The sequence below is a fragment of the Haliotis cracherodii genome, unplaced genomic scaffold, assembly GCF_022045235.1.
Source record: "Haliotis cracherodii isolate W230 unplaced genomic scaffold, xgHalCrac1.p SCAF_8, whole genome shotgun sequence".
Classification (NCBI taxonomy): domain Eukaryota; kingdom Metazoa; phylum Mollusca; class Gastropoda; order Lepetellida; family Haliotidae; genus Haliotis; species Haliotis cracherodii.
Genome location: NW_027266341.1, coordinates 34481853 through 34496705, shown reverse-complemented (window position 1 = coordinate 34496705; position 14853 = coordinate 34481853). Strand labels below are relative to the sequence as shown.

Here is a 14853-nt window from a genome sequence, read left to right as displayed (position 1 = left end):
TGAGATTATCAGTTATAAAAAAACGTGTCAGCGTGATGTGGGAGGAAAGTGATGCAGGTCTTGGACGTTTATGAACGATATCAGATCATCGATATACAATGAAGCTTACGTTTGGTCAGATTTCTTCCTCAGCGTACTGGCATATGTGACAATATTTGACATGTCACTTATAGGAAGTTCTTTGATCAAACAATTAATGTAGTGATGCTAACGTATAATTGTTATGCTACTTGAGACCGTGTCATTGTGAGCAACTTGAGGCATTGTCGGTCAAACAAGTACAAAGGCTTCGTGTTGGGCAGCCAGAGTACCGATGACAATACACGCAATATACGCAACTTTATTCCATATTTGTGTATCACTGTAACACACGGGATATTCTACGTCAATAGCCCGTGAAGATCCGGGGTAGAATAGGTCTTCAGCAACCCATGATTGCCGTAAAAGGCGACTATGCATTCGTAAAAGGCGACTAACGGGATCGGGTGGTCAGGCTCGCTGACTTGGTTGATGCACGATCGATCCAGCTGCATAGCACGGCGATGGTTGCTAAACGTATGACCAGCGAGCGCTTAAGGCTCAGTCACACAGACAATGTGACCGCGATGCAACCTTCTTTCTACCAAAATATTTGACAATCTCAATGAGGTTTGAGGGATCTCTGAAAGGTTTCACTGAGGTCGCTACAAGGTTTCAGAGCGGTCGCAAAACCCATTCGGTCGCAACCAGTCTTTTGAACATGCACAAAAGACTGGCTTGCGACCGATTTGGTAGCTCCGAGGTTTCATTGGTCTCCTAGAGATCCTCAAGTGGTGTTATTTTAATCGCTGATTGGTTTCCCCCTGCGGCGATCGGTCTCGTCTACTTGTCGACTCTTTGCAACCTAGTGGCGACCCATCGGTGATTGATCAGTGATGAGGCGGTGATCGACCGGCGCTTCATCGGTGACAACTTGCAAAGAGATGATTTTATTAAGAAAAGCACCCTTTTTATATGCATTATGTTTTGATCGGTGATCGATTGACAACGAGTCACCGATCAGTCCCCGTTTAGTTGCAATAAGTCACCGAATATTCGCTGACTAGTCACCGATCGGTCTCAACAAGTTGCAAACATTTCGTCGTACCTGCGGTAAACAGTTGCCGATCAATCACTGACAAGTTGCAAAACCTATCGCTGATTGATCGGCGATCATGCCTAATTCCAATTATGGGCAGAAGTAGTTGCACCGTTCTCAACGATTGCCAGTCGGTCGCAAAAGAAATCAGGTCGCCATCAGGGTCGCATTGTCTGTGTGACTGTAGCTTTAGATGATCGCAACGTCCATACTTTAACATAGAGTTACGGCATTCGTCGCGCTACGATCGCTTTGCGGTACTTGGTCTTTGCGCGGTTTACTGTTAAGCCCTCCCGATTGGTCTGCCCCGGACTCTTTACAGGATGTCATGATCTAGCGGTGATGCTGCCACCCCCTCTCGCTTCAGGGGCGGTCGGGTAGCCTAGTGGTTAAAGCGTTCGCTCGTCACGCCGAAGACCCAGGTTCGATTCCCGACATGGGTACAATGTGTGAAGCCCATTTCTGGTGTCCCCCGCCGTGATATTGTTGGAATATTGCTAAAATCGGCGTAAAACCATACTCACTCACTCACTCTCTCGCTTCAGTCCTCAGGGCGGGACTCCGACATAGCCATTTTATTAACCAAAAGACGAGTACACAGTCATTACTTCGTCTGTGCATTGTTCCTATTCAGGACATAATTTGTCATGCAGTGCCTATGTGGTATGACCGGATATATCTTACTGTTGACAGCTGCCAACCATACCATGCCATTACCAAAGGTCATCAACTATTGGTGATTACCATGTATTTTATGGATGTGACAGCGAACACATCCCAGGTTGTTTATCTATTTTCGGTAAAGAAATTACATAGCTGTAACATATATTCAGTTGTCAAATTGATTCTGAATGCAAATTCTTCAAAATAGACTTATTCAAGATTCAACAATTCAAGAAGCATTAATTGAAGGTGGAATCTGTATTGTATTCTGGTACTTGCCATCCACAGGAATTTGAGTGGGTCTTGTGTGCGGTTAAAGAAAGTTTTGAAACATTGTGATGATTATCACATCCATTCACAATTATCAGGCATGTGTGGCCTAATTGCCGTGATTTTGCAAAGTGTGATTCCGATAAGTGGATTTGTCTGAGAAAATATTTATTTTTTTCATGTTTAGAACTTGGATTGGAGTCGGGGATACTAGTGAGCCCTGCTCACTTTTTGTCTTGTTCGGTGTTCAAGTTTTCAAAGAAAATTTACCATTTTTCTAAAAGCATTCATTTTCTTACAGCATTTGTGCTATGTAATGCTACCTACGTATGTGTCTAGAAATACATTCAACTTTGTGTGGAAACGTGTCGACTCAGGACAAATTAAGAATTATTCCTGAGACTCAACATTTGGTGTCAGATGTAGATTATCGTGTGACCCAACACGTTAGTGAACTCTGCGAATGTCGTTACACAAATAGTTGTGGTCAATGATACGCATGCGCAGTAATAAGTAGGTTATATAACTCTATCTCTAGAAAACGTACAAGCCCTTTTGCTTTGGCGAAATTTCGTAGCCGGTCGTCTCTTTTTATCAGTTGCTGTAACTTTAGGCACCTTCTTCAAGATGCTGCGAATTGCTGTGTTGGTGCTTTTGGCAAGTGTTGCACATTGCATGACAAATTTGGTGGATGATTTAGGGGCAAACCAGAATACCACACAGCTAGCAAGCCTGATAACTCAAGCTGGTCTTGGTGACACTCTCAAAGGACAAGGTACGACATTGTCATGGTGAAATTGTGCCAACATGAAGCTGCATGAGATTGAATACTGTAATGGGAAAGAGTGAGTGAGTGAGTTGGGTTTAACGTCGCTTTTAACATTATTCCAGTTATATCATGGCGTGTCAGCTTAATGTGGGAGGAAAGCCCGAAATGATGCAGGTCTCAGACGTTTACCACTTCGGTGAAACCCACGAGCACGGGTATGGTGCTGTCAAACCTAGAAACATAATCGGGGCGAACCTGGATTCGAACCCAGAATCATAGGTTTCTGGCGAGCCCAAGGGACGCAACCCTGCACAGCGAATCGCAGCGCCTTAGACGACTGGGCCACCAGTGCCCCCGTAATGGGAAAGGCGTTCTGATATAAATTAGTATACATGTAGTATAAAGGTATGACGATATATACAATCTGGTAATTATTGTAATTGAGATACATATGATGATATGAACAGAATCACGTAATTAGTTTATTTGGATAGGTAAGATGATATGACAGAACTAGTAATAATTATAAAATACCGGCGATGTCATGGACAGAATCTGGTTGTTATTCTGATGAGATAGGTATGATGATATGAACCTAATTTGGTTATTATTGAAATGGGATAGGTAAATGAAGGCATATTTGATTACAAAAACAGAATCGGTCTATTATTGTAATACCAACAATGTTCTGATGTAGTAGATCAAATAAGATACTGAAATTGGCTAGGTACGGTAATGTAGATGGTCAAGTAATATTTTGTAATGGGAAAGGTATGGTGCGATTCAGGATGATATTATTATTGATATGAGAATGTATGTTCTTTTTATACCGGAACAAAATATAAGTTGAAATGGGAAAACCCGAATAAAAGAATGGATGTGACATGACAGAATGATGGATAAGTTGTATTTTGAATTGACAATTTGATGGGGTTTTTTACGCAGAAATCAATAAAATTATTCAATTGTTATTCCGCACGTTCTTAAGGGAAGCCTTAAAAAGGGGTGCTAAAAGTATCTTCATTTCATAACTTATATTTGAATTGACATGAACACGGAAACAGAAGACACATCCAGCTTATGTACTTCCAAAGAATTAGAAGCAAAGCCAATCATATAATAAAGCAAATCCTTTTCACAATACAATGCATTCTTACTTTCTTTCCATCACAGGTCCCTTCACCATCCTCGCTCCAGTTGATTCAGCGTTTGCAGCTATCCCAAAAGATGATCTCAACAAGCTGCTCGCAGACAAAAACGATCTGGCCAACACTCTCAAGTACCACGTCCTACAGGGGGATATCTTCAGCTGGGACATACTGTCTGGCCGCTTAGTTCACAGTATCACTGGCCACGCCATCAGGGTGTACAAACAGGGCAATGTAAGTGATACACACTGGCCACGCCATCAGGGTGTACAAACAGGGCATTGTAAGTGATACACACAGGCCACGCCATCAGGGTGTACAAACAGGGCAATGTAAGTGATACACACTGGCCACGCCATCAGGGTGTACAAACAGGGTAATGTAAGTGATACACACTGGCCACGCCATCAGGGTGTACAAACAGGGCAATGTAAGTGATACACACTGGCCACGCCATCAGGGTGTACAAACAGGGCATTGTAAGTGATACACACTGGCCACGCCATCAGGGTGTACAAACAGGGCAATGTAAGTGATACACACTGGCCACGCCATCAGGGTGTACAAACAGGGCAATGTAAGTGATACACACTGGCCACGCCATCAGGGTGTACAAACAGGGCAATGTAAGTGATACACACTGGCCACGCCATCAGGGTGTACAAACAGGGCAATGTAAGTGATACACACTGGCCACGCCATCAGGGTGTACAAACAGGGCAATGTAAGTATTTCACGAACGACACGACATCAGGGTATACACACATGGCAATGTAAGTATTTCACGAACGACGCGACATCAGGGTATACACACATGGCAATGTAAGTATTTCACGAACGACGCGACATTAGGATGTACAAACAGGGCAATGTAAGTATTTCACGAACGACGCGACATCAGGGTATACACACATGGCAATGTAAGTAGTTCACGAACGACGCGACATCAGAGTACACACACATGGCAATGTAAGTATTTTACGAACGACGCGACATTAAGATGTACACACATGGCAATGTAAGTATTTCACGAATGACGCGACATCAGGGTATACACACATGGCAATGTAAGTATTTCACGAACGACGCGACATCAGGGTATACACACATGGCATTGTAAATATTTCACGAACGACGCGACATTAGGATGTACAAACAGGGCAATGTAAGTATTTCACGAACGACGCGACATCAGGGTATACACACATGGCAATGTAAGTATTTCACGAACGACGCGACATCAGGGTATACACGCAGGGCAATGTAAGTATTTCACGAACGACGCGACATTAGGATGTACACACATGGCAATGTAAGTATTTCACGAACGACGCGACATCAGGGTATACACACATGGCAATGTAAGTATTTCACGAACGACGCGACATCAGGGTATACACACATGGCAGTGTAAGTATTTCACGAACGACGCGACATCAGGGTATACACACATGGCAATGTAAGTAGTTCACGAACGACGCGACATTAGGATGTACAAACATGGCAATGTAAGTATTTCACGAACGACGCGACATCAGGATATACACACATGGCAATGTAAGTATTTCACGAACGACGCGACATCAGGGTATACACACATGGCAATGTAAGTATTTCACGAACGACGCGACATCAGAGTACACACACATGGCAATGTAAGTATTTTACGAACGACGCGACATTAGGATGTACACACATGGCAATGTAAGTATTTCACGAACGTCGCCACATCAGGGTATACACACATGGCAATGTAAGTATTTCACGAACGACGCGACATCAGGGTATACACACATGGCAATGTAAGTATTTCACGAACGACGCGACATCAGGGTATACACACATGGCAATGTAAGTATTTCACGAATGACGCGACATTAGGATGTACACACATGGCAATGTAATTATTACACGAACGACGCGACATTAGGATGTACACACATGGCAATGTAAGTATTTTACGAACGACGCGACATTAGGATATACACACATGGCAATGTAAGTATTTCACGAACGACGCGACATCAGGGTATACACACATGGCAATGTAAGTATTTCACGAACAACGCGACATCAGGGTATACACACATGGCAATGTAAGTATTTCACGAGCGACGCGACATCAGGGTATACACACATGGCAATGTAAGTATTTCACGAACGACGCGACATCAGGGTATACACACATGGCAATGTTAGTATTTCACGAACGACGCGACATCAGGGTATACACGCAGGGCAATGTAAGTATTTCACGAACGACGCGACATCAGGATATACACACATGGCAATGTAAGTATTTCACGATCGACGCGACATTAGAATGTACACACATGGCAATGTAAGTATTTCACGAACGACGCGACATCAGGGTATATATGCAGGGCATTGTAAGCGATAAACAATGAACACAAGATCAGGGTATTTATTTAGGGTAATGTAAGTAATTCTCCATGGACACATCAGGGTGTATAGACAGGGTCATATGAGAAACCACACCGACACGCCATGGATACCCGATAGTATTAGACTATGTGAATGCAATACATTTCTTCATAATCACCAGGGGGCACCGGTGGCGCAATCGTCTAAGGCGCCGCGATTCACAGTGCAGAGTTGCGTCCTTTGGGCCAGAAACCTATGATTGTGGGTTCGAATCCCAGTTCACCCCGATTATGTTTCTAGGTTTGTCAGCACCATACCTGTGCTCGTGGGTTTCACCGAAGTGGTAAACGTCTGAGACCTGCAGAGACTTCGGGCTTTTCTCCCACATTAAGGGGGGCACGGGTGGCCCAGTCGTCTAAGGCGCCGCGATTCGCTCTGCAGAGTTGCGGCCCTTAGGCACGCCAGAAACCAATGATTGTGGGTTCGAATCCAGGTTCGCCCCGATTATGTTTCTAGGTTTGTCAGCACCATACCTGTGCTCGTGGGTTTCACCGAAGTGGTAAACGTCTGAGACCTGCATCACTTCGGGCTTTCCTCCCACATTAAGCTGACACGCCGTGATATAACTGGAATACTGTTAAAAGCGGCGTTAAACCCAACTCACTCACTCACTCCCACATTAAGCTGACACGCCGCGATATAACTGTTAAAAGCGGCGTTAAACCCAACTCACTCACTCATAATCACCAGGGAACAAAAGGTAGGTGAACGCACTGGGAACATTGGGAACATTGGGTATAAATACAGAACCATTCATTGGAACATGTCATTTGAACAATAAATGACGTCATTTATGACGTCATCCGTTTGATACAGTCTATATTTTTATACATAAACAAACTTGTATTTCATGTGATTAAACCATATTATTATAACCATATATTGTTATGTTTTCAGGATGTATACTTCAACAATGCTAAAGCTGTGGCGGTTGACCTTGAATCTGCTAATGGCGTCATCTACCTCCTGGATACTGTCCTGGATGTTCCAGAGGGCACTATCTACCAGGTCTTGGAGAAGCCAGAGTACAAACTGACCCAGTTCAAAAAGGCTGTAGACAGAGTCCGGTATGACAGAATGCTCAACACAACCTATAACGGTGGTCAGTTCAATTGTTCTTCCTATTAAAGGTAGTCATCGACCTCTCATTTCGATCCCTGCTTAATCCTAAAGCAAGGCTTACATTAAGCATCAATCCTAAATAGTAATTGTGATACGGGTTGCCTGTGATGAAAAGGAATGCTATTAGTTTATAAATAAAAAGGCACGTATTGCATTTAATGGTTCAGCCTCTCGGTATCAGATCGAAATGTCTGTATGTATGTATTTCGATTAAGGAATGGTCTCAGCAGAATAGGGGCGGTCGGGTAGCCTAGTGGTTAAAGCGTTCGCTCGTCACGCCGAAGACCCGGGTTCGATTCCCGACATGGGTACAATGTGTGAAGCCCATTTCTGGTGTCCCCCGCCGTGATATTGATGGAATAATGCTAAAAGCGGCGTAAAACCCCACTCACTCACTCACTCACTCACTCACTCTCAGCAGACTATGGTCCAATATCGACACAGGGTGACTACAAGAGCTCCGTGTTGACAGTATTTTATTGTTGATTCGAGTGCTCGTTATGAAAAAATTGATACATACAGTCAGTATTTCAGTATTTCCTTTTTCATGGTAACAATATTCATAGAATACATAAAGTACATGTTCAAATTATCCAGAACGATTTTTCTATGTGAGAAACAGGAACCGCTCGCGAAACGACCAGAGGGGCCAACTGCCTAAAGCCCACTACCTGAGTCTCCATTCAGCGTCCCGATAAAATGGCTGAAATATTGCAGACATTAATTATAAATCACTCACTTTTTCAGCCAGCTACCGTCACACGCTGTTCGCTCCCAGTGATGCGGCCTTCGCTAAACTGGATCAATCGCAGGTGTCTCGCATCTTCTCGAACCCTACTTTTGCCTCAGGTATATCTGGAACGTTTGTCATTTATTTCGAACTATTTTTCATTTCAACAAATTATGTTGTCCCACAAACGCACTGCACTGTGAACAAACCCAATAATGAACATGACTGAAACACATTGGACTTTCAATGATTACATTGACGTCTGTATTGCACCCTGAGTGATAAATGTATGCATCACCTGCTTCAGTAATATATATATATATATATATATATATATATATATATATATATATGAATCACATGTTTGAGTGCTCTATATGCGAGTATCACATGCCTGAGTGATGTATATGCGAGTATCACATGCCTGAGTGCTGTATATGCGAGTAATACATGCCTGAGTGTTGTATATGCGAGTGTCACATGCCTGAGTGCTGTATAATTCATGAATCACATGTTTGAGTGTTGTATATGCGAGTATCACATGCCTGAGTGCTGTATATGCGAGTAGTACATGCCTGAGTGTTGTATATGCGAGTGTCACATGCCTGAGTGCTGTATAATTCATGAATCACATGTTTGAGTGTTGTATATGCGAGTAGTACATGCCTGAGTGCTGTATATGCGAGTAGTACATGCCTGAGTGTTGTATATGCGAGTGTCACATGCCTGAGTGCTGTATAATTCATGAATCACATGTTTGAGTGTTGTATATGCGAGTAGTACATGCCTGAGTGCTGTATATGCGAGTGTCACATGCCTGAGTGCTGTATAATTCATGAATCACATGTTTGAGTGTTGTATATGCGAGTATCACATGCCTGAGTGCTGTATATGAGAGTATCACATATCTGTGTGCTGTATATGCGAGTATCACATGCTTGAGTGCTGTATATGCAAGTATCACCTGCTTGAGTGTTGTATATGCGAGTGTCACATGCTTCAGTTCTATATATGCGAGTATCACATGCCTGAGTTCTGTATATGCGAATATCACATACCTGAGTGCTGTATAATTCATAAATCACATGTTTGAGTGTTGTATATGCGAGTATCACATGCCTGAGTGCTGTATATGCGAGTATCACATGCCTGAGTGCTGTATATGCGAGTATCACATGCCTGAGTGCTGTGTATGCGAGTATTACATGCCTGAGTGCTGTATATGCGAGTATAACATGCCTGAGTGCTGTATATGCGAGTATCACATACCTGAGTGCTGTATATGCGAGTATAACATGCCTGAGTGCTGTGTATGCGAGTATCACATGCCTGAGTGCTGTATATGCGAGTATAACATGCCTGAGTGCTGTGTATGCGAGTATCACATACCTGAGTGCTGTGTATGCGAGTATTACATGCCTGAGTGCTGTATATGCGAGTATCACATATCTGAGTGCTGTATATGCGAGTATCACATGCTTGAGTTCCGTATATGCGAGTATCACCTGCTTGAGTGCTGCATATGCGAGAATCACTTGCCTGAGTTCTGTATATGCGAATATCACATACCTGAGTGCTGTATAATTCATAAATCACATGTTTGAGTGTTGTATATGCGAGTATCACATGCCTGAGTGCTGTATATGCGAGTATCACATGCCTGAGTGCTGTGTATGCGAGTACCACATACCTGAGTGCTGTATATGCGAGTATTACATGCCTGAGTGCTGTATATGCGAGTATCACATGCCTGAGTGCTGTATATGCGAGTATCACATGCCTGAGTGCTGTGTATGCGAGTACCACATACCTGAGTGCTGTATATGCGAGTATCACATGCTTGAGTTCCGTATATGCGAGTATCACCTGCTTGAGTGCTGTATATGCGAGTGTCACATGCTTGAGTTCTGTATATGCGAGTACCACATGCCTGAGTGCTGTATATGCGAGTATCACATGCCTGAGTGCTGTATATGCGAGTATCACATACCTGAGTGCTGTATAATTCATAAATCACATGTTTGAGTGTTGTATATGCGAGTATCACATGCCTGAGTGCTGTATATGCGAGTACTACATGCCTGAGTGCTGTATAATTCATGCATCACACGTTTGAGTGTTGAATATGCGAGAATCACTTGCATGAGTGATGTATATGCGAGTATCACATATCTGTGTGCTGTATAATTCATGAATCACATGCCTGAGTGCTGTATATGCGAGTATCACATGCCTGAGTGCTGTATAATTCATGCATCACACGTTTGAGTGTTGCATATGCGAGAATCACTTGCCTGAGTGATGTATATACGAGTATCACATACCTGAGTGCTGTATAATTCATAAATCACATGCCTGAGTGCTGTATATGCGAGTATCACATGCCTGAGTGCTGTATATGCGAGTATCACATGCCTGAGTGCTGTATATGCGAGTACCACATGCCTGAGTGTTGTATATGCGAGTATCACATGCCTGAGTGCTGTATATGCGAGTATCACATGCCTGAGTGCTGTATATGCGAGTACCACATGCCTCAGTGTTGTATATGCGAGTATCACATGTTTGAGTGCTGTATATGCGAGTATCACATGCCTGAATGCTGTATATGCGAGTATCACATGCCTGAGTGCTGTATATGCGAGTATCACATGCCTGAGTGCTGTATATGCGAGTATCACATGCCTGAGTGCTGTATATGCGAGTATCACATGCTTGAGTTCCGTATATGCGAGTATCACATGCCTGAGTGCTGTATATGCGAGTATCACATGCCTGAGTGCTGTATAATTCATGAATCACATGCCTGAGTGCTGTATATGCGAGTATCACATGCCTGAGTGCTGTATATGCGAGTATCACATGCCTGAGTGCTGTATATGCGAGTACCACATGCCTCAGTGTTGTATATGCGAGTATCACATGTTTGAGTGCTGTATATGCGAGTATCACATGCCTGGATGCTGTATATGCGAGTATCACATGCCTGAGTGCTGTATATGCGAGTATCACATGCCTGAGTGCTGTATATGCGAGTATCACATGCCTGAGTGCTGTATATGCGAGTATCACATGCCTGAGTGCTGTATATGCGAGTATCACATGCTTGAGTTCCGTATATGCGAGTATCACATGCCTGAGTGCTGTATATGCGAGTATCACATGCCTGAGTGCTGTATAATTCATGAATCACATGCCTGAGTGCTGTATATGCGAGTATCACATACCTGAGTGTTGTATAATTCATGAATCACATGTTTGAGTGTTGTATATGCATGTATCCTATTATGCATGTATCACATGTTTGAGTGACACATGTATGCATGTATCATACACCTGAGTAATATATATGCACGTACCACATGCGTGACTGATGTTTATGCATGTATCACGTGTTTGGGTTATATGCATGGTTGGGTTACATGTTTCAGTAATATATATGCATGTATCACATGCCTGAGTAATATATTTGTATTTATCACATCCCTGATAAAATGTAATGCACACTACCGTCAGGCCTCTAGTTATGCAGTAGTTGGTAAATTATTGGTAGACTACGTAAAGGAAAATAACATATCGATTAACACCGCCCGGATTGATAGGGTATTGTATATATTTTGTGATTTTAGAATTGGTCCGTTACCATCTACACCAGGGCACCCTCCACCTGAAGAGTTTGGACCACAACGGTAGAATAACAACCATGTACTCCGGCCACGACATCGGTGTTGACATCAGCAGTCAGTATCTTAAACATAACTAATTAATATATACTACTCAAAAAACGTTAAAGTACACCCGATTTCTACACGCCATATGACTACGGTTAATCTGTCGTGGCTGGGTATTGCAACACAGCCTTCTAATTGGGGATGTTCTTCAGCGTGTTTTGTGTAGTTTGTATTCGCATTGCAGTTTGTTATAAGCTGTCCAAGAATATCGAGGGGGCATAAGTACCCTCTGTGTTAGTTAATGTCCGTGGGACCGGTGGACAACAATTCTATCTTACTACACACTTAATCATATTACAGGTGTGCATGCTTTGGTCTGACTCGGTAGAATATCACAGTTAGGCATTTATCCACTTCTTTCATTTTTCACATTTATTGAAACATTGGAGCCGACAGAAAGCAAACTCAGAGTAAATATCCAGAGAATGACGTCTTACATCATTAATTCGCGATGAAAAATTCCGGTTGGTAGTCGCTATTGTAATGCCAAAAGTTCGGCTATTCGAGCCAGGAAAAAATTGAAATTAGAACGGATCTCAGTCGCAAGATTCATGTGCTAGGTATGTAAGAGGGGATGTTGTATTCAGTAGATAAACATTTTGGGTTTTCAAAGTAGAGCTAGGTTACCTATATATTAAACCGCGCTAACTTGAATTTGGAACCGAACGCTTACGATGACACGGCCATCAAATCGGCTGTGTCAATCAGAGGGGGTTTATTGTGAGTGAGTGTGAGTGAGTATGTTTCACGCCGCTTTTAGCAATATTCCAGCAATATCAAGGCGGGGGACACAAGAAATGGGCTTCACACATTGTACCCATGTCGGGAACCGAAACCGGGTTCTCGGTGTGACGAGCCAACGCTTTAACCACAAGGCTATCCGACCGCCCCGGGTTTATTGTGATTTAACCACGTCTGACTGGTCAATCAGAATCGATTAATTTCCAAATTCATGGTAGAATAGACAATAGTTGATAGAATCATTAAGTATTATGGTCGAGGAACATGGACAAGGAAATAAAGGTGTTTTAGACAGTTAATGTCATACTAAGGATTTGCAGCTTCACTGCAGGAAAACATTCATTCAATTCAGCTTTCCATATGTTTAGGAACAGGATTGAGAGTATTATTATGATATAATCGTCATCTCCCGGGGCTGTAGAATGGCCTATTGGTTAAAGCGTTTGCTTGTCGCGCTGTAGTTGGGTTTGAATCCAACAAAAACAATATGTAAAGGGTATTCTTGGCGACCACCGCTGTTTTAGTGCGAGAATTTTGGATGAGGGGTTAAACAACCTCACTGGATGTGACATCTTCTCACCGATAATAAATCAAAGAATCCAATTCTTTCTTGTTTGAACTCCAGACAACGACATCCGTCTGAACCATGTGGCTCATATGACCGAGAGTGATATTGAAGCTGACAATGGCGTCGTCCACATCATCGATCACGTGCTGATACCAAGTACCCTCAGCGGACAGATCATTGGCTAGAACCCCAGTTCTTTATCAAATAAAATAGTGAAGCTGTCATCTTGTTAATGGTCGTTTTTACATAAACTGACGGACAAACGAAAGCGTACACCCGGTGTGACATGTCGGACGAGTGAGTGAGTTGGGTTTAACGCCGCTTTTAACAATATTCCAGTCATATCACGGCGTGTCAGCTTAATGTGGGAGGAAAGCCGAAGTGATGCAGGTCTCAGACGTTTACCACTTCGGTGAAACCCACGAACACGGGTATGATGCTGGCAAACCTAGAAACATAATCGGGGCGAACCTGGATTCGAACTAACAACCATAGGTTTCTGGCGTACCCAGAGGGCGCAACTCTGCACAGCGAATCGCGGCGCCTTAGACGACTGGGCCACCCGTGCCCCCTGTAATATTTTAATCAAATCCAATATACATTCTTTTGCTCGACAGTTTACATCACATTGCTGAATTTGGTAAATTAAAAACTTTATGCTCTATGTTATGCCTACCTCGATCCGGGGCTTCGTTGTTCGAGTCAGTAAGACAGTTACCGCAATATATATCAGAGAAACAGGTATTGTTCTTGCCTCGTGAAGGTAACGTTGATAATTAACATGAACCTGCTTGTTCTTATATACGAGTTTTATCGAGAATACGAGGATTTCTTGAGTAGTTGTAAGCCTAACACATTTAACAGTTTGCATGTATCTAGTACAATACTGCCCATGCTAACCATCTTCCCGCGTTAACTGACTATAAAATCCCAGTTTCCACCCTTGCCGAACAGACCAGAATTTCCAAGCTCGATCGTTGCGCCACCAGTGGCTTTACGAGTTATGTCCCATCTATATTCCTCCTATTGACCAATCAGACTCATCTCTCATATCACTTGCTTTTGCTTCAAAATAAAATGACTGCGCCCAGTCAAGACGATATGATCAATAATCAAGATCTATATTGTAATAAAACGGGTCTTACCGAAGTGCATCAAATCACTTGAGCACCATGATTAAACACATGAAAAGATTTGCCAAATATCTGTCGACGCCCAGTTGACGGCGAACATGCTTTTCAAATCCTGCAGTCGACCGAAACCAGCACGTTAAAATCCATGTTGTTTTCGAACCGGATGTCTAGTTCGTTACGCAATTTTGATTGGACTGTGCCTAGACTCGTCAGAGAAAATGTAACTCCGGAATTCCAGTCTAGTTCGGCAAGGTAGAAACTGGACCTTTTGGGTCAGTTAACGCCCTCACCTCTGGAAAATTATGTTTACAGCTTGCATTTGAACCAAATACACAACCAGGCAGCATATTTGTGCAGGCATCAGTGACCAGGTGATATCTGTGGATGCAAATGGACACAATTCGCGCTATCATCAA

General features: G+C 42.9%; 1 protein-coding gene across 1 annotated transcript; it reads left to right on the top strand.

The window, feature by feature from the left end:
• Positions 1-2591: 2591 nt before the first annotated feature.
• LOC139450517 (transforming growth factor-beta-induced protein ig-h3-like) lies at positions 2592-13526 on the top strand. The gene is made up of 6 exons (XM_071232249.1): positions 2592-2825; positions 3993-4201; positions 7310-7514; positions 8282-8383; positions 11894-12004; positions 13362-13526. The coding sequence occupies exons 1-6, from the start codon at positions 2678-2680 to the stop codon at positions 13487-13489; spliced, it is 903 nt and encodes a 300-aa protein (XP_071088350.1). The 5' UTR covers positions 2592-2677; the 3' UTR covers positions 13490-13526.
• The last annotated feature ends 1327 nt before the right edge of the window (positions 13527-14853 follow it).